This window comes from Aythya marila, assembly GCF_965140915.1.
Source record: "Aythya marila genome assembly, chromosome: 1".
Lineage (NCBI taxonomy): Eukaryota > Metazoa > Chordata > Aves > Anseriformes > Anatidae > Aythya > Aythya marila.
The window spans coordinates 207,403,857-207,428,957 of NC_139042.1; the positions used below are offsets into that span (position 1 = coordinate 207,403,857).

General features: G+C 42.1%; 1 protein-coding gene across 5 annotated transcripts in view; it reads right to left on the reverse strand.

Annotated features, from left to right (window-relative positions):
- GOLGB1 (golgin B1) overlaps positions 1–25,101 on the reverse strand; it is a 67,539-nt gene that overhangs the window by 38,468 nt on the left and 3,970 nt on the right. For all 5 annotated transcript variants that reach the window (XR_014318434.1, XM_082771258.1, XM_082771257.1 and 2 more), the window contains 10 exons: positions 23,983–24,127; positions 18,774–18,870; positions 18,025–18,177; positions 17,431–17,583; positions 13,654–13,806; positions 11,748–11,870; positions 11,182–11,295; positions 4,834–5,242; positions 3,235–3,326; positions 2,837–2,936 (listed from right to left, as the gene is read on the reverse strand). Coding sequence is in view for 4 of the 5 variants with exons in the window: in XM_082771258.1 (XP_082627384.1) it covers positions 2,837–2,936; positions 3,235–3,326; positions 4,834–5,242; positions 11,182–11,295; positions 11,748–11,870; positions 13,654–13,806; positions 17,431–17,583; positions 18,025–18,177; positions 18,774–18,863 (1,387 nt within the window). In the remaining variant the exon portion in view is untranslated. The remainder of the gene's footprint in view (positions 1–2,836; positions 2,937–3,234; positions 3,327–4,833; positions 5,243–11,181; positions 11,296–11,747; positions 11,871–13,653; positions 13,807–17,430; positions 17,584–18,024; positions 18,178–18,773; positions 18,871–23,982; positions 24,128–25,101) is intronic.

Consider the following 25,101-nt stretch of genomic DNA (forward strand, 5'->3'; position numbering starts at 1 on the left):
TTTAAACTGTGAAGGCAACTGAGCAGTAGTACACGTTGACTAGAGAGGCTGTGGAGTTTCCCTTGGAGATATTTAAAAGACAGCTGGACATGGTCCTGGATAAGCAGCTCTGTGTGATCCTTCTTGAGGAGGAGGGATGGACAAGATTACCTTCAAAGGTCCCTTCCAACCTTAACCGTTCTACAATACTCAAAACATTCTGATACTCAAAAGCAAAAGAAAGGCAAAAACATGTCCTGTACCATATAGAATCATAGAATGGTTTGGGTAGAAAGGCACCTTTAAAGATCATCTAGTCCAACCCTTGTGCCAAGGGCAAGGATATCTTTCACTACAATTACATCACTCTAAGCATGATTCAACCTGACTCTGAACACTTCCAGTGACTGGGCATCCACAACTACTCTGAGCAACTTGTTCCACAACCTTCATCATGAAACATTTATTCCTTATATCCAATCTAAATCTACCCTCTTTCAGATTAAAACCTTTGCCCCTCATCCTGTCACTACAGTCCCTAGTAAAAAAGCCTTTCTTATCAGCCCCCTTTACAAACTCAAAAAGGTCTCCTCAGAGACTTCTATTATTGTCCAGGTTGAACAACACCAACTTTGTCAAGCTTTCTTCATACAAGAGGGGTTCCAACCCTCTGAACATTTTAGTAGCCCTGCTCTGGACCTTATCTAACAGGTCCATATCTTCCTTGTACTGGTGATTGCAGAGCTAGTTACAGTACTCCAGGTGAGGTCTCATGAGCAGAGTGGAAGGAAAGAATCACCCTTGACCTCTGGCCACACTTCTTGCAAAGCCCAGGATATGACTGGTTTTCCAATTTACAAGCACACATTGCAAGCCCATATCCAATTTTTCATCCACCAGTATCCCCAAGTCCTTCTTTGCAGGGCTACTCTCAATCATTTCATCATCCATTCCATGCTGATGTTGGGGACTGCTCTGATCCAGGTGCAGGACCTTCTACTCAACTTTGTTGGACTTCATGAGGTTTATATAGGCACAGTTATCACACCTGTCAAGGTCCCTCTGGATGGCATCCCTTCCCAGTAGTGTATCAACCACACCATTCAGCCTGATGTCATCCGCAAACTTTTTGAGGTTGCACTCAATCTCACTATTGATTTTATTAGTGATGTTATATTGTATTGGTCCCAGTACAGACCCTTAAGAGACAGCACTCATTACTGGTTTCCATTTGAACACTGGGTTATTGACTGTAACTCCTTGGATGCTGTCATCCAGTCAATTCCTTATCCATCTATCAGTTCGTCCATAAAAACTATTATCTACCCAATTTTGAAGCAAGAGTGCTGTGGGGGACTAGAAAGGCATTATAGAAATCCAGGTAGATGATAACAGTTGTTCTTCCCTTGTTCACTGATGCAATGATCAGTTATGGAAACTGGGGTCTACAGTAACTGAAAAAATGCAAATGTTGTATCCTACTTCAAACAAAAGAACAAAAAGATGATCTGGAAAACTGCAAGCTGGTGTGCCTTACTTTGGTCTCTTGGAAAAATCACAAAATGCGTCCTCTTGGTAAGAAAGAGTCATAGCATCATTCAGGTTGGAAAAGACCTAAGATCATCTAGTCCAACTGTTCACCTAGTACTAATGTCCACCACTAAAACATGTCTAAGGTCTAAATATACACGTTTTTGGAAGACCTTCACAGGTGGTGTCTCAACTACTTCCCTGGGCAGCCTATTCCAATGCTGCACAACCCCTTCAGTAAAGAAATTTATCCTAATATCCAAACCAAACCTCCTCTGTTTCAACTTGAGACCATTTCCCCTTGTCTAATCACTTGGTGCTTGGGAGAAGTGCCCAATACCCACCTCGCTACAACCTCCTCTAAGGTAATTGTAGACTATGATAAGGTCTCCCCTTAGCCTTCTTTTCTCTAGGCTAAACAACCCTAGTTCCCTCAGCCACTACTAATAAGGCTTGTTTTCTAGACCCTTCACCAGCTTCATTGCCCTCCTTTGGACACACTCCAGCACCCCAATGTCCTTGTAGAGTGGGGCCCAAAACTGAACACTCAGTTCAGTTACTCACTAAACCATATCCCTAAATACCACATTGAACCTTTCCTTAAACACCCCCAGGGACGGTGACTTCACCACCTCCCTGGGCAACCCCTTCCAATGCCTAACCACTCTGAAATAAAGAACATAAACCGAAGCAAGCTTAGAAGACCACTGAGATGGTCATGTGAGGACCATGTGAGGAGAGGCTGAGGCAACAGGGCTTATTTAGCTTGTATAAGATGCAGCTTTGTAGACACCTAAAGGAAGCCTTCCAACACCTGTGAAGAGGTTCTTGAGAAGACAAAGCCAGGGTTTTTAGAGTGGTGCAAGTTATGAGGATGTAAGACAACAGGCATATGCTGAAACAAAATAGGTTCCAACTGGATATCATAAAAATCATTTCTTCCATGAGGACAGTGAAGTGTCAGAAGAGGCTGCCCAGGAGGTTGTATAGTCACCATCCTGGACGTTTTCAAGACCTGACTAGACAAAGGCCTCAGCAACTTGGTCTGATCTCATAGCTGACCCTGCTTTGAACAGGAAGCTTGACTACAGTCTGCCTGAGATAACTTCCAGCATAAATTATTCTGCGATTCTATGATTCATCTTAGTTCTAATTCTATTAGCTAGAGGTGCTGCCTGAACCCTTCAGTATAAGAGCTAATAAATTCTACATTTAACAACTGGAAAGAATTAGCATTTTTTTATGATCTTGTCAACAAAAGCATATTGAACCAGTAACTGTGGACATGTTTTTTTTCTAAAATAGATAAGAAGGAGGATAATTATACCATCTTCAGTCTTCTGTCTTTCCAAGTTTTCTGTGGATAGTAGTAAAGTCCCAGTCCCATCTTCCTTCTGTATCATTTTTTCCTGTGAAGTTGTTTCATCCTGTATAAACATAGGATGGAGGAGAGAGACACGTTTGCATTCAGTTTTTACAAAAGCATTCGTCTTTGATTTTTCAGTTAGCCCTTTAACACATCAGTTGGCAACTTCTGAATTAGTCAGATTGTGTCCTAGTTTTGCCCAGGCTCTTATAGTAATAACATGTCTGTCCATGAGCTGAGAGAACCCAAAACAATCTTTCTGAAGCAACACCACATGAAAAAGAATTTTTAAACATTTCACTCTGTTTCAGTTCCTCAACATATGGGAAAATTTTACAGGACTTATGAAAATACCATACCTCTTTCTTCAATTCAGAGACCTCCAACACTGGCCAGGATTTCAGCTTATTCTGACAGCATACAAATTCTTCAGATTTCTGTATAAGTTCATCTAAAGGAGGAAGAAAAAAAGGGAGTTAAGGTGTACCTTTTTTGCTGAAATATACCCAGTTTACATGTATGCACTATAGTACATGGATTCTTTATATCCCAGTCACCGCTCCCGTTTTGGGACCTAAAGTAGCTGGAAAAAAAAACAAAAACAATTTGAAATATTAGCCTCCAGTAAGATTAGTATTTTTAGTTCTGATTCAATATAAGCTTACAGAGAAAAGTGGTACAGTTTGCTTTCCTTGGTTGCTCGTTTAACATTTCGGTAGAAGAATCTGAAAGATTTTGAAGAATGTGGCACATCCAAGAAGAACTTGCACAAGTTGATGGAAGAAATAGGAATCCAATGAATTATTAAAATTAATTAAAAATATATATCTGGCTCAAGAAATTAGCACGTCTCAAAAAACTATAGGCTACAACACCACACAAAGAAAGTACAACAAATGCTACCCTTTTCAAATAATATTTGGGAAGTTGTGGCAGTCTGGTGAAGTGCCAGTGACTAAAAAAGGGGAAATATAACCCCCATTTTTAAGAAGGGGAAAAAAGAAGATCCAGGGAACTACAGGCTTGTCAGTCTCACTTCTATGCCCAGTATGATCATGAAGTAGATCTGCCTGGAAACTACACTGTGGCACATGAAAAACAGAGATGACTGGTGACAGATAGCGTATCTTCACTAAGGTCAAATTGTGCCTGACAAATGGTGGCCTTCTACAGTGGGGTTATAGCACAGGTTAATAAGGGGAGAGCAACTAATGCCATCTACCTGGACTTGTGCAAAGTATACAATACTGTCCTGTACAACTTTCTTGTCTCTAAAATGGATTGCATAAATGGACCACGTGGTAGGTAAGGAATTGGCTAGACAGTTGCATTCAAAGAGTTGCGGTCAACAGCTCAATGTCCAGGTGGAAACCAGGATAAGCTGGCTTTTATCATAAATGGTGTGGCCAGCAGGACTAGGGCAGTGATTCACTCAGCTTTGAGTATTAGAGGCCGCACCTCTAATACTGTGTTCAGTTTTGGGCCCCCCACTACCATAAGGACATCGAGGTGCTGGAGTGTGCCCAAAGAAGGGCAACAAAGCTGATGAAGGGTCTCGAAAACAAGTCTCATTAGGAGTGGCTGAGGGAACTAGGGCTGTTTAGCCTAGAGAGAAGGTGGCTAAGGGGAGACCTTATCATACTTAGGTTGGATATTAGGAGAAATTTCTTTACTGAAGGGGCTGTACAGCATTGGAATAGGCTGCCCAGGGAAGTGGTTGAGACACCACGCCTGGAAGTCTTCAAAAAACATGTAGATTTAGAACTTAGTTTGGTGTTTAGTGGTGGACTTTAATACAATCTTAAAGGTTGATGATCTTAGAGGTCTTCTCCAGCCTGAATGATTCTATGGTCAGTATTTTCTTATGAGTCATCATAAAAGCAAAGTCAAGTAGAAGGCAACCCAGATATCCTTCGGTTCTTGAAAACCTGCTTCACCAAAATACCATGCTTACTCACCCTGTAGTTTCTTTATTGTAGTACTGTTTTCAGCAGACAGCATCAACAGTTGGTCAACATCCTGTTTCAGCTTATCATTTTCAGCTACAAGGGCAGCATAGCTAGACTGGAGCTCTTGTTCAGCCACCTTAAGACAACTGATCTGTAGGTTTTTCTCTTCCACCTCCTGCCTTTGTTTCTTCTCCAGGCCTCTATATCTCTCTAATTCCACTTGCGCCATTCTTGCCTCTTGTAGCTGTTCTGAGAGACACTGTACCTCCTCCTGCAAGTGATGGCAGGATAGCTTCCTCTCGGCTAGTTCCATCTCCATTTTCTCTCTAAGACTCTGAGACTCTTGTCTCTCTGCATCTAGCACATCTTTCAGAGAGCTTAGATCCACTGACATCTTCTGGCATTGATCTTGTAACATCTGTAAAAAGTTATGGAAATTAATTTAACTCTTATCTAGATCAATTCAGTACCAAAGCAAAGTACCTGAATTAAATCTTAAAATTGCCATTATATCCTCCTCAGATATTTAAGTAGCAGAACAAATGAAATAAACATGAGAGAAACCTCGATTTCTTAGAGAGAACCTGCCCTACTACATCCTTCTTGAAAGGTCATAAAGCTGGGGTAAACGTGAACTCACAATTTCAGTTCAACTCCCAAAACTAAAGAAAAGAAAAATCTAAATTTATTGCAGGGGAATAGACAAGAAGAAAACAGTAGAACAGTTACCATGAATTCTGTTTTAGAGGAAAGAAAGCTTCCCAAAAAGGGGAAGAAGCACGACAACAGGAAAAGGAGAATTAAGGAGGACAATTAACAAATGGAACAAAAGTGTGTATGTGAAATTGGGTTAAAAATGCTGAAAAAGTAAACCATAAGTGACAGAGCACTCTACACAATGCCCAGTGTAGAGAAGAAAATTCATCAAATTTCCTTCTCCTGGGCCTATGGATGATCAACATATTTAGTTTCCAGAGGAGGCTGATGAGGAGCTCCCTTTACACTATGGGTAGGAAGAGAAGCTTCCACCCCATGGCCCATGGCCTTAGGATGTAGGTATACCTGGATCTCCTGATGACCATAACGGCACAAGGGGATTCAGAGCGTGGAAGAGGAATCAGGGGACCCTAACAACCGTGCCATGAAGATATTGTCCTGGTTTCAGTTAGAACACAGTTAATTTTCTTCCTAGTAGCTGGTAGAATGCTATGTTTTGGCTTAGGATGAGAAGACTGCTGATAACACCCCGATGTTTTAATTGTTGCAGAGCAGTGCTTATACCAAGCCAAGGACATCTCAGCTTCTTGCTCTGTCCTGCCAACAGGCAGGCTGGGGGTGCAGTAAGAGCTGGGAGGGGACAGACCCAGCACAGGTGACCCAAACTAGCCAAAGGGGTATTCCATACCATCTGACGTCATGCTAAACAATATATAGGGGTGGCTAGCCGGGGGAGGGGCACCGGACTGCTCGGGGTTAGGCTGGGCATCGGTCAGAGGGTGGTGAGCAATTGCATTGTGCATCACTTGTTTGTACACATTAGTAGTAGTACTATTATCATCATTGTATTATTATTATTATTATTATTATTATTATTATTATTATTATTATTATTATTATTATTATTTTACTGTCTTATTAAACTCTCTTTATCTCAACTCATGGGCTTCACTTTCCATTTCTCTCCCCCGTCCCAGAGAGGGAGGAGGGAGGGTGAGCAAACGGCTGCGTGGTGTTTAGCTGCTGGCTGGGTTAAACCACGACAGGTATCCATGCTACCACTCCACAAAACTCTCTGGCAAGCAGTAAAATCAACAATGAGTACATGTCAGTTCACTGAGGTTCCTCACCTCTTCTTGATAGTAAGAGGTCCCACCACTGTGCCTGGTTGGGACACATGAACAAGAAAATAGAGTGGTGCATAAAACTTTTAAAGAAATGAAAAAAGTTTCCAAAATGCGGCTCAGCACTGGACAGGCTTTGCGGAGTGTGTGTGTGTAGAAGCTATGAAGGCTTACAAAACAGATGTCCATGAGGGACATCTGGGTATCAGGTAGGAAATATTTTCTCTCGGCACGTGACTGAAGCAAGACAGGTGTCCTGGCCATTGCTGGAGGAATTATTGGGCAGGCTACAATTCTGATTCATTATGGTGACTCCTGTGAGAAGAGGTCCATAGTATTTTGCTTACTTGTAAACTGTATTGTAATCTAGCATTACTCTACCACTGGGGACTGGGCTATAAGGGGTCAGAAGAAAGCCATTGTGAAAGAGCTCCAAATTATGTTTACAAAACATATTGAAAATCAGAGCTCTTCAACCAATATACATGAAAGGAACAAAAAGTGTTTTTTTGCCTCCTCATCAAAACTACATTTCATCCACTAAACACCTTATGCAAATTCTATAATAATAACGATAATAACAAAATACATGTACATTACCAAGAAGAATCACCAAAATAAACATGTTTCTTTGTTCATTGTCTTCAAGATCTAAACAGGAAGAAACTATTTCCAAAATATTCAAGAAGTTTCCAGCATTTTGGTCAGAAATCAATTTCTTTCTGCTTCTCTCCAAATGTACAAGACAATGAATCAGCTCACATTTGCTTCCTTCAAATACCTTGAGACCTTTCAAAGCCTGACCAACAGATCTGGAAGTAGATCAACCTGTTGTGTTCTGATAGAGCATAATTATAAATAAATAAAGGACGAGAGGTGGTAGAATTAGATATTGCTTTGAGACCAAGGATATTTATAATAGAATCACAGAATCACAGAATTTTCTAGGTTGGAAGAGACCTCAAGATCATCGAGTCCAACCTCTGACCTGACGCTAACAGTCCCCACTAAACCATTTCCCTAAGCTCTACATCTAAACGTCTTTTGAAGACTTCCAGGGATGGTGACTCCACCACTTCCCTGGGCAGCCTGTTCCAGTGCCTCACAACCCTTTCAGTGAAGAAGTTCTTCCTAACATCTAACCTAAAACTCCCCTGGCTCAACTTAAGCCCATTCCCCCTCGTCCTGTCACCAGGCACGTGGGAGAACAGACCAACCCCCACCTCGCTACAGCCTCCCTTGAGGTACCCATAGAGAACAATAAGGTCACCCCTGAGCCTCCTTTTCTCCAGGTTGAACAAACCCAGCTCCCTCAGCCGCTCCTCGTAGGACTTGTTCTCCAGGCCCCTCACCAGCTTCGTCGCCCTTCTCTGAACCCGCTCAAGCACCTCCATGTCCTTCCTGTAGTGAGGGGCCCAAAACTGAACACAGTACTCGAAGTGCAGCCTCACCAGAGCTGAGTACAGGGGGAAAAAAATAATAAAAGCCATCATTTCTCCAGGAAGAACAATATTAATGTTCAATGCTTGAATTAACTAAGGACACTGGAGAACAGCACAACCAGTGACAACAGTAGAGGTCTCTTTTGTTTGTATGTAGAAACGATGAACATTTGAGCTTAAAAATTAATTTGTTAAATATCTGCTTGTTTGACCAGAAGTGCAACTGATCTACTGCACCACTCTCCCACGAGACTGATAAAGCAGAAGGTCATTCTAAATGGTGGAGATTTTCAGAAGTTGTGTTACTGAGGGGAAAAAAAAAGGTACTCATCATACATCTGCAAACAAATCTTTTAAGGGATCTCATCTCAAGGGGCATATGTATATATAGTCATATATGTAGAGACTTGATCTCATTTTATTCACACTCCAAAATGATTAGGTAAGAGCCAATACCACTGCAGAAGCTGTGTCATACTACCAAGTCCTTAGGAAGTTGCACCAAAGAACATCTGCCTTTGATCTGGCCCGGACACTGTAGTCCAGAACAGTGTAGCTATGTTAGCACCATGCTAGGTACTTTTGTCTTAGGTGAAGCACTGTGTATTTGTCAGCTTTGAATGCATGAGACAGCAGTGCACAGTATGGTTAGATTTTGTCCCTGTTCACATGCACAGAAACCACACTGCTAGGGAGGTCTTCCAAAGCATCTTAATCCCTGTTGCTTGGCTGGACTAACTGTAAGCAACGCACAGAGACCTGTAGCTCTAAAACCTGCCTTAGAAAAAGTTCAAGTTGAGTGCAGATGCACATGTTAGTGTGGTGGCTAGAGCCCCCTAAACAACTATCACCTGGAAAATCTACAGCTAGCCACAAAACCAGATTACAGAAACACAGAATCACACAGAATCACAGAATTTCTAGGTTGGAAGAGACCTCAAGATCATCGAGTCCAACCTCTGACCTGACGCTAACAGTCCCCACTAAACCATTTCCCTAAGCTCTACATCTAAACGTCTTTTAAAGACCTCCAGGGATGGTGACTCCACCACTTCCCTGGGCAGCCTGTTCCAATGTCTAACAACCCTTTCGGTAAAGAAGTTCTTCCTAAGATCCAACCTAAAACTCCCCTGGCGCAACTTAAGCCCATTCCCCCTCGTCCTGTCACCAGGCACGTGGGAGAACAGACCAAGATTAATAGTTACAGAGCCTTGTAGTCCAATAATGTAGCATTGACACTACTAGTAACAGGGCTCAAAGCTTTACATTGTATTTACAAGTCCTCAGGAACAAGGCTCATCAAGCCTGCTGTCTGCCCATGCCTTAAATTCCTGGAAATGATTTTACTTAGTTTAGCTATAAAAATATTTCTTCTTACCATGTAAATAAGCAAAATTTGTTTTACTTATCTTCATATGGTATTATTGCAGCTTTTTTTTAGTTTTTCTGTAATAGATAGCAGCTACAAAGACCTACTCTTTGTAAAATGAAATAGGTATGACTAACAGTGTAGAAAAGTGCAGGCCTGGTGAGACAGCAGAGGCATTGAGAAGCAGGAACACAGAATGGGATGCAGGGAAGTACATGAAGGCAGGGAATGACAGAAGGTGAGGCACGCATTGGAACTGGAGACCCCGAGGCTATAAACATTTCACCAGTGGTCAGTTGAAAAAATGCACACTGAGAACTGGAGAAAATTGGACAGAGTAGTAACAAAATAGACAAAGAAATAGAACTCTATTTGATGACATAAAGCATGACATGTAGACAATATCATTTTATTTCTATGACATAAAACACACCATGTATAGTAAAATCAGATGCAGCATGAACTTGTTGTCTAATGAAGACAAAACAAAGTGTAAAACCATTTTAGCAAACATAAAAATAACTCCAAGTGGATCCTGGATTGAGGAATAAGCCACGGACACAAAATTCCTCCTGTTTGGAGATTTGTGATGCTGTCAACTTGCTGTAAGCCCTTATCCTCAACCAGACAGAAGTCATCAACTTTTGGAGAGACTGTACAAGGCTGAGCATAAAGCCAGAAGTAAGGTTAGAAAGTGTGTATAGTAATTTTTAATAGCGATATTTTGAAATCTTTTCTGCATAGTAGTAATCATTTTGTTTTCTTTTCCGGAACCAAAAAAAATCTGTCCTCTTCTTTGAAAGGGAGGAGTATCTTAATTTTGAGGTAACAATCACGTGATTCCCCATTCAGACTAAACTGCCTCTTATCCAAGAATTAACATTTTTTCTCTCTGAGCTGAGGGAGTTGCCAGCTTGATTTCATGCTGGAAACTTGGTGTCAGAAATAAGCTGATCTGGTAACTGGCTACTGACAAAAGTCCAGTCTACCGCGTTCAGTCTGGTGCACAAAAAGTTTGACACGAGCCAGCAGTGTGTGCTTGCAGCCCAGAACAGCTGCATCCTGGGCTGTATCAATAGAGGAGGGGCCAGCAGGTCAAGGGAGGTGATTTGGCCCTCTCTGCTCTGCCCGTCTGAAGCCCCACTTGGAGTGCTGCATCCAGGTCTGGGACCCCCACAACAAAAAGGATGTCCACCTGTTAGAGCAGGTCCAGAGAAAGGCCACAAAGATGATCAGAGGGCTGGAGTGGAGCACTTCCCCTATAAAGAAAGGCTGAGAGAACTGGGTCTGTTCAGACTGAGGATGAGAAGGGTCTAAGGAGACCTCACTGCAGCTTTCCAATACTTAAAGGAGGCTTATTAAAAAGATAGAGAGCATCTTTTTGCTCAGGCAGATACTAATAGGATAAGGGTGAATGGCTTTAAACTAAAAGAGGAGGAATTATATTAGATGTTAGGAGAAAATTCTTCACTCAGAGCGTGGTGAGGCACTGCAACAGGTTGCACAAAGAAGCTGTGGATGCCCCATCCCTGGAGGTGGATGAGGCCCTGGACAGCTTGATCTAGTGGGGTGGCATCCCAGTGCATGGCAGGCGGTTCAAACTAGATGATCTTTAAGGTCCCTTCCAACCCAAGCCATTCTGTGATTCTATGACTCCACTAAAGAGACATGACAGTAAAGCAATAAGCAAAACATGAAAAAGTACCTGTTTTTGTTGTTCAGCCATATGCAATTCCCGCTGCAGAAATTCTACCATCTGAGTTTGTTCTAGCAGAGCTGTTTCCTTTTCCTGTAGGTTTCTCTGAAGTGTATGCAGGTTCTGTAAGAGAGACAGCACTGTAACAGTAATCTGAGAGGCTAACATAAGAAGGCTAGGTTCCCTTATTTCATCCATAGACCTACTTTTCATAACACAGTTAATTTTACAGCCTAAATAACTTTGTTCTTTATTGACATTTATTCTGGAACCATGGTACAGTAAGAAGAGCACACCACTGTTTCACAAATAGGGAACCAGAGCACAATAAATGAGTACTTCTTAACTGTGATAGGGAAGGTTTTATAGCAAATCAGCACATTGCAGCTGGAACTCTGAAAGTCAAAGATAGCATCCTAAAAATAAACAACCAAGAAAAGCAGACAATCAAATCAAACCCCTTCTCGTCCCTTCTGACTTACTTTGCTGAGAAGTGCCTTCCCAGTGAGTCCTCAGACTAATAAAAATTATTTTCTTTTCTCTTCACCTTCATAAGATTATTATGACAAATATACCTGCTGCATCTCTACATCCAGATTTGACTCAGCTGCTATCTTCAGCAATTCAGCTTGGTGCTGTTGAACCTGCTCTTTTAAAAAAGCTTCCTTCTCCTCAATTACTTTCTGCAGGTGACTCAGCTGAAAACATAAGCCACAATATATATATATATATATGTATATACATAAACAAACAACAAAAAAAGACAAAAACAAACAAAAACCTGCACAACAACAACAACAAAAACAAACAAGAAAGTTATGAGCTTAACAAGCGTGCATGCCAGCTTTCAACTTCAGAACACCACATGTATGTGTGATGATGTCTTCAGCTTGGTAATCCTTTATGTCACCTTGGTTACACGGTATCTTTAACCTTCTAATATATATACATTAACTGATATTTCAGATTCCAGAAAGCAGAAAATGTAGATTTTTCATTTACAACTACACAGAATTTTAAAAGATGTAATTTCTACATAAGTGCAACTTCATAAAACTTCTGGTTTTGTATTTGCATAGGACACAGTCTATTTCACACACCAAAACCTAAAACTGACATCGGTAGTATTAACATAAATCATGTTATAAATAAATACAATAGCAGCAACAGTTGTTAAGTTATGTGATAAAAAGCTTATCTACGCATCCATGGCAGAGCAGAGAGAGTCAATGGCAGGTGTGGGATTAAAAAATAATACTGTGTCCCAGCTACTCCAAAGCCCACCATAGGACAACAATAAACCCACCAAAAGCCCACCTACACAAGCCTAGAAGCACAACAGCAGGCAGACAATAAACCAAATTCTGACTCAGAGCCCTTCCAAGGGCTGCTTCCGTAGTACTTCCTCCTCAGAGAGCCATCACTCCCATTATTTAAGCGTGAGACTCATAACAGCAGAGCACTTTTAGCAGTGGTTACTGCCTGGGGATACAGGATGTATTACTGGAAGCAGCCAAAGAGGACTGCAATTCTGGGATTGTGCAAGACTTATTATGGGATGTTTAGAAGAGGAAGCAAAGGCAGGGAAATTGATGGACCTAGGGTATTTGGAGAGGAACAAGCATGAAAAAAAAAGGGCAGTAAAGGTATATAAAAATAAAAATCAGTTCTGTGTGTAAACAGTGTCTTGTCTGCCATGCCCTGTGCCTGATCAGCAGTTTATTTCATCTTCTTATAAAAGTCCATTTCTCTTTTTCTCTTCTGTGGGAAGCACCCTCTATCCAGTGTGCACGTGTGTGTATTGGGGGAGAGAGGTCTGAGTACCAGTGACTAGAATCAGACTGTGGGTCAAAGGGCCCATGTGTCTGTGGCGCCAGCAACTGTAGAAAGTGTCAGCATGCAAATGAGTGTATGTTCACTAGCTAATACCAAGCCAGACTATCTGGCAAGTAGGTGAAGAGGCCTGGGAGCCAGGACAGAGGGCGTATGGCGCCCAAAGACAAGACCACAAGCAGACTTGGCAACTGGATGGTCAGGGGAGCTTTAGCTAGCTACCGGAGTCACCACTGGGTCCTGATGAGGTTCTCTAAGAGCAAGACCTGCCTTTGTGTATTTGCATGTCTCTGAGGGTGAGACGACAGGGAGCTGGCTACTGGAAAGACCAAAAGAGTCCTGGTCAGGGTGTGCATGAGTGTATGTTATGTATGTCCATTAGTATGCCTGTACCTCTCCAAGGCAGGTACAGAGTTAGCAATTGGAGGGACCAGGGGAGTCCGAGTCTGTCAGGAATTTTCTGCCAGGAATTGCATTCTCAGGCTGGACCTGGGATCATGGAGTTATGGTAGCCTCACTTCTGGCAAGACTGCCATATTTGGCCATATACCCTAAGCAGCAGCATGCCCTCAGGAACAACTGTCCTAAATTATGCCAGCGTCAGTGGTGGAGTGAGAAACACACAAAAATAAAAGCCTTTTTGTGTACCTGTGTTGCATACTTGATTTCAGCATCATTAAGATTCATCTTGGCTAGAGCCAGCTGTTCCTTCAGATCCTGAACAGTATCCTCTTGTGTCCTGAGCTGCTCTATTAGTCCTCTGGCTTCATCTCTATGCCCTTCATTTGTATTTTGATTACTCTGATATTGCAAGAAGAAAGAATTGAGAAGAAAAAAAAACACAAGAAAGAAAACTGATTAGTACTACTGCTCAATTTTAAAAATAAACAAAAGAAAACGAACATGAAACGCTACATCACTCTTTACTCCAAATCATAAATCATTTTTTATTTCTTTACTTATTCTTTGTTTCTTAAAATGAAGTTAGTCTACATAAAGTAACATTTTTCCTCATTTCTATATAGGTACGTACAAGATGTCTTTAATTGGGAAGTGTTTCCTAAGTATTTGCATTGACAAATCTGGTGGCCTTCTAAAATGGGGTAACAGCATTAGCAGATAGGGGAAGAGCAACTAACATCATCTATCTGGACTCGTGCAAAGAATTGGATACTGTCCCACATGATATCCTTGTCTCTAAACTGGAGAGCTATGGATTTGACAGATGAGCTGCTTGGTGGGTAATGAATTGGCTGGATGGTTGCACTCAAAGTGTTGCAGTCAACAGCTCAATGTCCAAGTGGAGATCAGTAATGGCTGATGTTCTTCATGTGTCAGTTTCTTTGTCACTGAAATGGACAGTGTACAAGCAAGCCTGCTAATACCACCAAGCTGTATGGTGTGGTCAACATGCTAGTGGGAAGGGATGCCATCCAGAGGGACCATGAGAGGCTTGAGAGCCTCATGAAGGTTTGTACAGGTTCATAAGGCCAAGCACAAGGTCCTGCATCTGCAAGCTGTACATACCCCATCCCTGGAGGTGTATGACATCAGGTTGGACGAGGCCCCGGGCAGCCTGATCTAGTGGGCAGCATTCCTGTGCATGGCAGGCATTTGGAACTAGATGTTCTTTAAGGTCCCTTCCAGCCCAAGCCATTCTGTGATTTTATGTCTAGGTCTCTCTTGTACTGAGTAAAGGGTAAGGATCACCTCTCTCGACCTGCTGGTGGTAATTTGCCTAATGCAGCCACTAGCCTTCTTAGCAACAAAAACCTACCCTTTTAATGAAAATCTACATCACATTGATTCACTGGTGATAAACTCTCTGATTTTGCCTTCAGCTGATGAATTTGAATTTTGCAGCAAAAATGCTCATTAGTCCGTAACAGTCTAGGAAATAAAGCCTGAGTGACATATCTACACAGACTGAGGATTTTTTTCATAGCCTTGCAGTATACAGTGGCAGGATACCAAAACTGCTTGATCGTATGTCTGTTAAATTATCTCATTTTCATGTTATGTTAATCCTCAAAATCATCCAGTTCCTCCTATATGAAAACCAAGTGCTAGTTTGTATTGAAAAAGGTTATCAAGATGATATTATAAAGCAATTTACAGCAGCAAATTCATGTAATTTCTTGTGATGTCATCCATCAACAATATTAAGTACAAGTTATGTAGCCAATCATTACTCCATTAGAATCATAGAATATCCTGAGTTGGAAGGGACGCATTAAGATCATCAAGTCCAACTTTTAGCTCCAAACAGGACCACCCATAAATCAAAACATATGTCTGTTACCCAAATGCTTCTTGAACTCCATCACACTTAGTGCCATAAACACTGCCCTGTGGAGCCTGTTCCAGTGCCCAACCATCCTCTCAGTGAATAACCTTTTCCTAATATCCAGCCTGAATCTCCCCTGACACAGCTCCATGCCATTCCCTTAAGACCTGTTGCTGGTCCCTAGAGAAGAGATGAGTGTCTGCCCCTCCACACTCCCATCATGAGGAAGCTGTTGGCTGCCATGAGGTCTCCCCTCAATCTCCTCTTCTCTATGTTGAATGAATTAAGTGTCCTCAGCCACTCCTCATGCATCATGTCCTCTAGACCCTTCACCATCTTTATGTAGTTTTCCTTTAGACACTAATAGCTTATATTCTGGCACCCAAAACTGCATACAGCACTCACAGTGATGCTGCACCAATGCAGACTAGAGCAGGACAGTCACTTCCCTCAACCAACTAGAAATGTTGTACCTGATGCACCCCAGGATATGGTTGGACCTTTTGAAGGCCACGACACACTGTTGACTCAGATTCAACTTGCCATTAAACAGAGCCCCCAGATCTCCTTCTGTGGAGCTGCTCTCCAGGCTCTCATCCCCCTAGTCTGTACATATATCCAGGGTTACCCCAACGCAGGTGCAGAATCCAGCACTTGTTCAACTTCATGTGGTTGGTGATTGCCCCAGTCTCTAATTTGTCAAGATCTCTCCGCAAGGCCTGTCTACTCAGGATGGAGTCAACCACTCCTCCCAATTTAGAATTGTCCACAAAGTTACTTAGTAAACCTTCGAGTCCTGCATCCAAGTCCTTTATGAAAACATTAAAGAGAACTGGCCCCAAAATAGAGCCCTGCAGAACCCCATCAAGTGACTGGCCACCAGCCTAATGTAACCCCATTTACTATAAACCTTTGAGACTGACTCATCAGCCAACAGTTCACACATTGTACTATGCATTTGGTCAGCTGTATACTGGATATTTTGTCCAGAAGGATACTGTGAGAAACAGTATTGAAAGCTTTACTGAAATCCAAAAAGATTAAATCAACTGGCTTCCCTTGGTCAGCTAGGTGGGTACCTTGTCATAAAAGGAAATTACATTTGTTAAATGGGTCCTTCTCCTATTGAATCTGTGTTGGCTGTGACCAATGACTGGATTGTCTTTCATGTGATTTTCAATTAATAGCCACTCTTTACCTGACAGTTCACCATTAAATATCACTTACACTCACCTTTTAACATTTTCCATAATCTTTTGATCTTTTTTTCAATGTTTCTATTAGCCCTTATCTTCTCTAGTGTAATCAAGCCACCATCTGCAGCCAGTTCTCTTTAGTATTTTTATCAATGAAACGGACAAGGGGATCAAGTGTAACCTCACTAAGTTTGCAGACAACACCAAGTTGGGTGGCAGCATTGATCTTCTTGAGGGCAGGAAGGCTCTACAGAGGGATCTGAACAGACTGAATTGATGGGCTGAGGCCAGCTGTATGAGGTTGAACAAGGTGAGATCCTGCACTTGGGGCACTACAACCCCCTGTAACACTACAGGCTGGGGGTAGAGTGCATGGAAAACTGCCTGGCAGAAAAGGAACCTGGAGGTATTGCTCAATAGCAAAATCCCTACTTTTACCCAGTTTTATATAAATAGGTCTTGTTAATCATAGAACTTTGAGATAGCACAGCAAGCTACATGGCTTGGAAATATTTTCTTTTTACATTTAAGTTACTGCCTTTCAAATTTAATAACCTTCTTGTTCTTGTATTCCAGCCAGCCTCATCATTCCTTTTCTGTACTTACATGACAGGTAATCTTTAGAAACTTACAGCTTAGACACAGATGTGATTTCTACAGGGAAAAACTTAACTGTAACAGAATACCAAAGATATGGGAAAGGTATGCAAAGTGAAACTGGCCCATACCCTTGAGGACATCAAGCTGTGCACCCCAAGGGCATCTGTAGTACTAGAAAGCTGGACAGGCCAGCTTCCTACAGGACAGACATCTTTGCTGGAACTATTAATGACCTGCTAATAACAGAGATAGGCCCTACTACATCACTGGGACCTAAGACGTAGGAGAATACCAGACTATATCTAGAGGCTAACATCTTTTAAGTAGCCCTGTTCTCCCAACCTTAGAATACAATTGCTCTTCTGATAAGGTCTGTGCAGGCATTGGTGATCCTTTCTCTGTTAACTCCTCAATGCGTTTGTTCAGAGATGCCAGTTTGGCTTTGGCCTGAAGTTTCAGCTTCATCAGTTTTGCATCTGCAGCCTCCCGCTCTTCCTGTAAAAGAAAGATTCAAAGGGATTATGCTTAAAATACATACGTATCTTTGGTTAAATGCCATAAAACCACTGGACCGCTGGATGGCTGCAATACAGCCCATTCTGTCTCAGAGATTCTGAACTGGAAAAAAAATCACAAGAGACATTTTTATACTAGTATAAAAGTATACATGAGGACTCCATGTGGGCACAGAGGAGCTCCAAGACAAAATACATGGCATGCAGTGTATCTACTCTAAGGCAACTACACCTAAGCTAAGTGTAATCCTACATCTCTTTGGTTAGCACACATTCTTTGGAATTCAATCGTTCTCTGAAATTGATGCATTTAGTAGTGCAGACATCTCTAAGGCTTGGAAGAAAACTGAGACTGACTCACACAGAAAGCTGATGCAGCATTTCACTCTTGTTCCCAAGTCCCCACTGAAAGAAATTATACCTTGAGTACGGTTTCTTTTTGCTGGAGCAGGGCATCCTTTTCTCGGATCAAATCTTTCAGCTGGACAACTAGTTTTTCTGTTTGAGCTAGGCGCTCCAGTAACTCCCCAGGTGCCTCCTCCACGCTTTCTGCTCCTGACTCTGAAGTTTGTACCTGAAATAGTGAAATGAGCGCTCTGGAGGAAAGAAGTCTGAAAAGACTGAAGTATAGCATCCAAATGGTATCTTCAGTGCCACTCCTAAACACTGCACTCTTTCATGCAGCCTACAGACCTGTATGCAATTACGTGAAACCAGAAGAAAAGCTCGGGATAGCCTTGACAAAAAATATACAAGAAAAAAAAATTGCCAAACACAACAGCAAATCTGAAACAGTTTGGGGAAGATGCCTCACATGTTCTGCACTGTCTCAGGTATCAGAGAGCAACATGTAGATCAACCCTCCCACTGTAACCCAATTATGCAGAGCTCCCTTTTATACTATACAGAATATTTAGCACTCTTATAAGTCTTTCTTCACTCAGAAAGTTTTTTTTTTCCTAGATGAGATGCTGAAACTAAGATTATTGTCTTCATCGCAGAAGTGTTGACTTAAGAGGTCAGAAATGCAGGAAACAGAGTGGAATGCCAGTTCAGTCTAGCACTCAGCTGCAAAGAAACAGGAAATGGTTTTCACTGAAACCAAATACTTTACACTCCCCAACTAACTCTCAGTAAGATGTGAAAATCTTTCCACTACAACAAACTTACAGTCACAGAGGATTCAGTAACTGCATCTCCACCATCACCTGAGAACTCCTGTAGAACAGTATTTGCTAAACCTGACAAACGGCTCAGCATCTTCAGCCTGAAACAAAACAAAGAGTCAGAATACAGTTGCAGTCAAAACTGACTAGGATAAAGCAGGTATCCCTCCAGGCTGATTTTCAGTGTTACAGAGGAAACCAGTCTTACAAAGAATACATCTCATCTGCCAAGAGAAGGTTTTGGATGGGATAGAGTTAATTTTCTTTGTACAGGTTCCTATGAGAATGTGTTTTGGATTTTTGATGAAAATAGCGGTGGTAACACACCAACGCTTTTTGTGGTTGCAGAGTAGTGCTTACATAGAGTAAAGGACCTTGTTTCTTATGCTGTCCTACCAGCAACGAGTCTGGAGGCACATAAGACGACTGGAGAGGATGCAGTTAGGACAACGGACCTGAAATGACCAAAGGAATATCCCTTACTATATGACTTCATGCTCAGCAATAAAAACTAGAGTAAAGAATCATAGAATGAATCATAGAATGGCTTGGGTTGAAAAGAACCTTAAAGATCATCTAGTTTCAAACCCCCTGCTCTGGGCAGTGTTGCCAACCACTAGAGTAGGCTGCCCAGAGTTGCATCAAGCCTGGCCTTGAATGCCTCCAGGGATGGGGCATCTATAACCTCCCTGGGCAACCTGTTCCAGGGCCTCACTACCCTCTTAATGAAAAAACTTTCTCCTAATTTCCAACCTAAATCTCCCGCCTTAGTTTAAAACCATTCCCCTTTGTCCTATCACTACCAACACATGTAAACAGGTGTACCCCCTCGTGTTTATATGCTCCCTTCAAGTACTAGAAGGCCACAATGAGGTCTTCCTGGAGCCTTCTTTTCTCCAAGCTACACAAGCCCAGTTCCCTCAACCTTTCTGCAAAGGAGAGGTGCTCCAGCCCTCTGATCATCTTAGTGGCCCTCTTCTGGACCCATTCCAAGAGTTCCATATCCTTGTGCTAGGGGCCCCAGGCCTGCACACAGTATTCCAGGTGGGGTCTCACAAGAGCAAAGTAGAGGGGGACAATCACCTCCCTCTCCCTGCTGGCCACCCCTTTTTTCATGCAGCCCAGGACACAGTTGGCCTTTCGGGCTGCAAGTGCACACTGCCAGCTCATGTCCAGCTTCTCGTCCATCAGGACTCCCAAGTCCTTCTCCGCAAGGTTGCTCTCATGTTCCTCTTCTCCCAGTCTATATAAATATCTGGGATTGCCCCAGCTCAAGTGCAACACCTTGCACCTGGCTTTGCTGAACCTCATTGGGTTCTCATGGGCGCACTTCTTCAGCCTGTCCAAGAAGGAGGACAGCAGAGATGTTTGGAGCGATGGTGTTTGTTTTCCCTGTGTGATGAGCTCTGCTTTCCTGGAAGTGGGTGAACATGCTGATGGGAAGTAGCAAATTGATTCCTTGTTCTACTTTGCTTGTGCACAAAAGTTTTGCTTTACTTAGTAAGCTGTCTTTACCTCAACCATGAGTTGTCATACTTACCTTTCCAATTTTCTCTCCCATACCACATGGGGAGAGTGAACAAGAGACTATGTGGTACTTAGCTGCCAACTGGGGTTAAACCACAACAGAGAGAAAAGTCAAAGCCAAGCCTCAGGAGTTGTGTTGGGTTTACATGGCAAGGTTTTGGTAGCAGGGGAGTGGGGGGAGGGGCTGCAGGGGTGGCCTCTGTGAGAAAAGTCCAGAAGCTTCCCCATGTTAGGTAAGAGCCAGTTCCAAACAAACTGGTCCAGCTCCAAAAGGGACCTGCCATGGGCCAAAGCTAAGCCAATGAGCAACACTAGTTGCACCTATGTGAAAGCATGTTTAAGGTTAAGAAATGCTGTACAACAGCAGCTGAAAGAGATGAGTGAGAAAATGTTGAGTGAAACACCAAGGTAAGTGAAGAATGAGGGGGAGTAGGTGCTCCAGGCACTGGAACTGATCACCTGCAGCCCATAGAGACAACCATGGTAGAGCAGGCTGTCCCCCTGCAGCCCATGGTTTATCACAGCAGAGCAAATATCCATGGACCAGCCCACAGTGGAATAGGTAGGTATGGCTTGAAGGAAGTTGCAGCCCATGGACAGTCCATGCAGGCAGAGACTCTGGGCCAGAACTGCAGCCTCTATAGACAAGCCAATGCTGTAGTAGGTTGTCTGGCAGGAGATGCAGCCTGTGAAGGACTCATGCTGGAGTATGTCCAATCCTGAAGGACTGCACCACATGGTATAGACTCATGTTGGAGCAGCTCCTGGAGAACTGCAGTCTGTAGGAAGCCCATGTAGAATCAGTTCAGGAAGGACTACATTCTGCGGGAGGGACCCCATGCTGGAGCAGGGAAAAAGAACGAGGATGAAAGAGTGGCAGGGACGAAGCATTATAAACTGACCATAACTTTCATTCCCCACACCCCTATGCTGCTTGGAGGGAGGAGGCAGAAGAAGGTGGATGTGAAGGAGTATTTAAGTTTGCTTTTAGTTCTCACTGCTCTAGTCCATTTTTAATTGGCAATAAATGACATTCATCTCCCTTATGCTGAGTCTGCCTTGCCCATGACAGTAACTGGTGGGTGATTTCGCTGTCCTCACTTCAACCCACAAGCTTTCTTTCATCGTATTTTTTCTGCCTGTCCTTCAAGGAGGGACAGTGAGGAAGCAGTGTTGTGGTGTCCGGCTACTAGTCAGTGTTAGACCACCACAGGAATACATAAGTGATCATGTAACCAAGAAAAGACAGACTCCTTAAACACATCAGCAGATGTATTGTTAAGACAAGATGATATTTTTATCACTGTACATGCATTATTGCAAAATACAATTTATACAGGATTTCAATTTACCCTCATAGTTCATTCTTGATCTTCCTTAACAATGTCATTACAAAACCACAGACAAAGAATCAACAAGGTTGGAACAGACCTCTGAAGATCATCTAGTCCAACCCCCCTGCTGAGCAGGATCACCTAGAGAACGTCGCACAGGATGGCATCCAGACAGGTTTTGAACATCTCCAGAGAAGGAGACTCCACAACCTCTCTGGGCAATCTGTTCCAGTGCTCTGTCACCCTCACAGTAAAGAAATGCCCTCTCATTCAGCCAGAACTTCCTGTGCTTCAGTTTGTGCCCGTTAGCTTCTCATCCTCTGAATGGGCACAACTGAAAAGAGACCAACTCCAGTTTACTGAATTATAGTTATTCAAAAGAAGAATAACTGACTCTTACATGAATAGACACTTCTTTCCGGGCCATGCATATATACGGGCAACAATACCTGCAAAACAAGCTTTCTAGTTATAGTAGTGGGAATGGTGAACTCAGTCTTGATGTTTAAGTTGATGAAGGTATGTCCCATGAGAAAGAGGAGACCTTCGCATAACACATATACGACAGGACCTTGACAGAGAGATACAGACTGGAGAGGGCATATATGCCCTGGCTGACACTTAGTATACCTTCTTTCCTTTCCTTGAAACTCAGAAGCAAAAATGGGGCTGAAGAATCAGAAAACGGCAGCTGTAACACCCAGCAACACAATTTGCCATCTTGGGATAAGTGGCGGAATATGATCTTCATTAATAACCTGAACAAGGGGATGCAAGCCACCCACAAAAAATTCTCCAAATTGTGAGGAGCAGTTGATAAGCCAGAGTACAGAACTGACAATCAGAAGAATGTCAGCACGCTAGAGAAATAGACTGATGGAGTTCATCAGAAGAATAGACCTCATGAAGTTCAGCAACTTCAAATAGAATCCTACACACAGGGTAGAATAAACATATGCAGAAGCACAAAATAGGGGCCAACCGGCTGTAAAACTGTGCTGTAGAAGACGAACTGGGGATGACGGCAGATAAGTTTACGATAAATCAGCAGCATGCCCTTGCAGTAGAGAAGACCAAGTACATATTGATTTGTATTAGTAAGACTGTACCAAGTAGGCTGAGGGAAGCAATTCATCCTTTCTGTTCAGCACTTGTAAGACTACATTTGAAGTATAGAGTCCACTTTCAGGCTCCTTGGTACACAAAAAAGGTCAGGAAGGAAGTGGAGCAAGCACAGCAGAAAGCTCCCATGATGATCAGGTTCTGGATTTCAAGACACAGAGAGACTGAGAACGCTGGTTTGTTCAGCTTTGAGAACAGAGGGTAAAACGGGACATATAATAATTGTCTTCCCTTTAATAGAAAAGGACCGAAGGAACAGCAAGAAGCTACATCAGGTGAGGTGCATATTGGGTATTAGGAAAAGGTTCTTTACTGATAGGGTGATCACTCACTGCAACAGGCTCCCCAGAGAAGTGGCCACAGCACCAAACCTGCTGGAGTTCAAGAACTGTTTGAACAACACTCTCAGACATATGATTTAGATTTTAGTTAGTCCTATGTAGAGCCAAATGTTGGACTCAATGATCCTTGTGGGTCCCTTCCAACTCAGGATATTTTATGATTTTCACAGAATGGTGTTTTCTATCCATCAGGTAGTTGAAGACAGAGCCAGACACTTCTAAAAGGTGCACAGCAAAAGGATACGAGTCAGTGCACACAAGTTGCAGTATATGAAATTTCAATCAGAGGAAAAAAAAAACAAACAGCAAAAGGTGACAAAAGAAAACAAAACACACAAAACCACACTGGAATAGGCTTACAGCAACCTGATCTAACTTTAAAGTTAGCCAGGCTAAAAACAGAGGGTTGAACCAAATGAACTCCCAAGGTCCCTTATGACCTAAATTATTCTAACATACTATGAAGACCAGGTCACATGGGACATTTGACATCTCTCTCTCAAAAAAAAAAAAAAAAAACACACAACAAACTATCCGTACCAACTGTAAAACATATGAGTATCACATTAGATATAAACTCTAGTTTATATTAGAATAATTATTTCCACCATATAGAACCTTTTAGTTTGACAAGATGTTTTCCCTAGAGGTAGGCTTCTAAAGCTGGCTACAATGATCTACTCATTCTTGCCCCCATTTATCTTTGTAAGCTTATCTTTCATATTACATTGCCACTTAAAGCATGGAAATACTGACAGTTGAAAGGACACTTTTTCTGTGGCAGTCACACCTTTTAATTACCTGATTTTACAGAAGTAGAAAATCATAGAATCATTGTAATAATGCACATTTCAGTATCAGTTGCAGAAAAGGCCATGTGAACACCAACCTCTTCCATGCACTGAGTAGCTCGGAGGTATGCTTATTCAGTAGTGAAGAGACTTCCAGACACACTATTCATCACGCACAGGTCCTTCACACCAATCTCTTTTTTAAAATCTCTTGGATACTGACAGGTCGCAGGAGCCAAGACTCTTGGGGAGAGAAGAAAACAATTTAAGAGTAAGGAAATAAGCACATTATTTATCCTACACAGCACACTCTTGGATTATTACAATCACTCATTTGGAATAAACGTAAGAAGTGAAAAGTCTTCCTTATTCATAAAACACAATTTCTCCCATTCTTGCAAACACACACTGATTCCTAACACTTAATGGCATGAACTTAATCTCTGCAGCCTACAGAATAAAATACTTAAGAAGCAGTTAGTGAAGCAAAAAAACAAAAAAAAACAAACAAACAAAAAAAAAAAGCCAGGCCTCAGACAGTCTTTCCTGCAAAGAATTCTGGAGATGGCACTGCTGCTGGAGAAGGACACCATCATGTTGCACATGCTCTGTATCAATATGATAGTCAGTGAAAAAAAGTACTAGCATTTTGCACACGTCTTAGCTGGCCCTGCATGAGTCTAAGTCATAGAACTCCAAAGTAATATAGCCTATATAATTTCTACCCGAGACATTTCTTCCTTCAGCATTAACTGGTCACCAAGTCAGTAATACAAAAGACTCATTTAAAGACCTGAAATCGATGGTTCATAAGAACAATAAACTATTAAAGAATAAAAATAATAAAGGTGGTTTGTAAACCACCACCCCCACCGTCCTCCAGTGAGGAACACGCCCTACTCTCTTGGCAGCAGTAAAAGCATATTTCTAAAATGTCAGCCAAATGCACAAATGCCTATTGGTGACAATCACCAATATTTGAAGAGGGTGACTCTGATTTTCCTACTAACCATTAAGCCACATCTCAAAATCACAAATACACAATATGCAGCTGAGAGGTTACATGAAATAACATATAACATGATTCAGGATTGATAGAACTTAAATGCTACCTGAAAGAGGAATTATTAGAAGTGCTATTAGATACATGGGGAAAATACATAAAATCTAGGCATCTGCAGGCATTTGTTGTAAGCAGAATGTGTTATAGGGCTCAA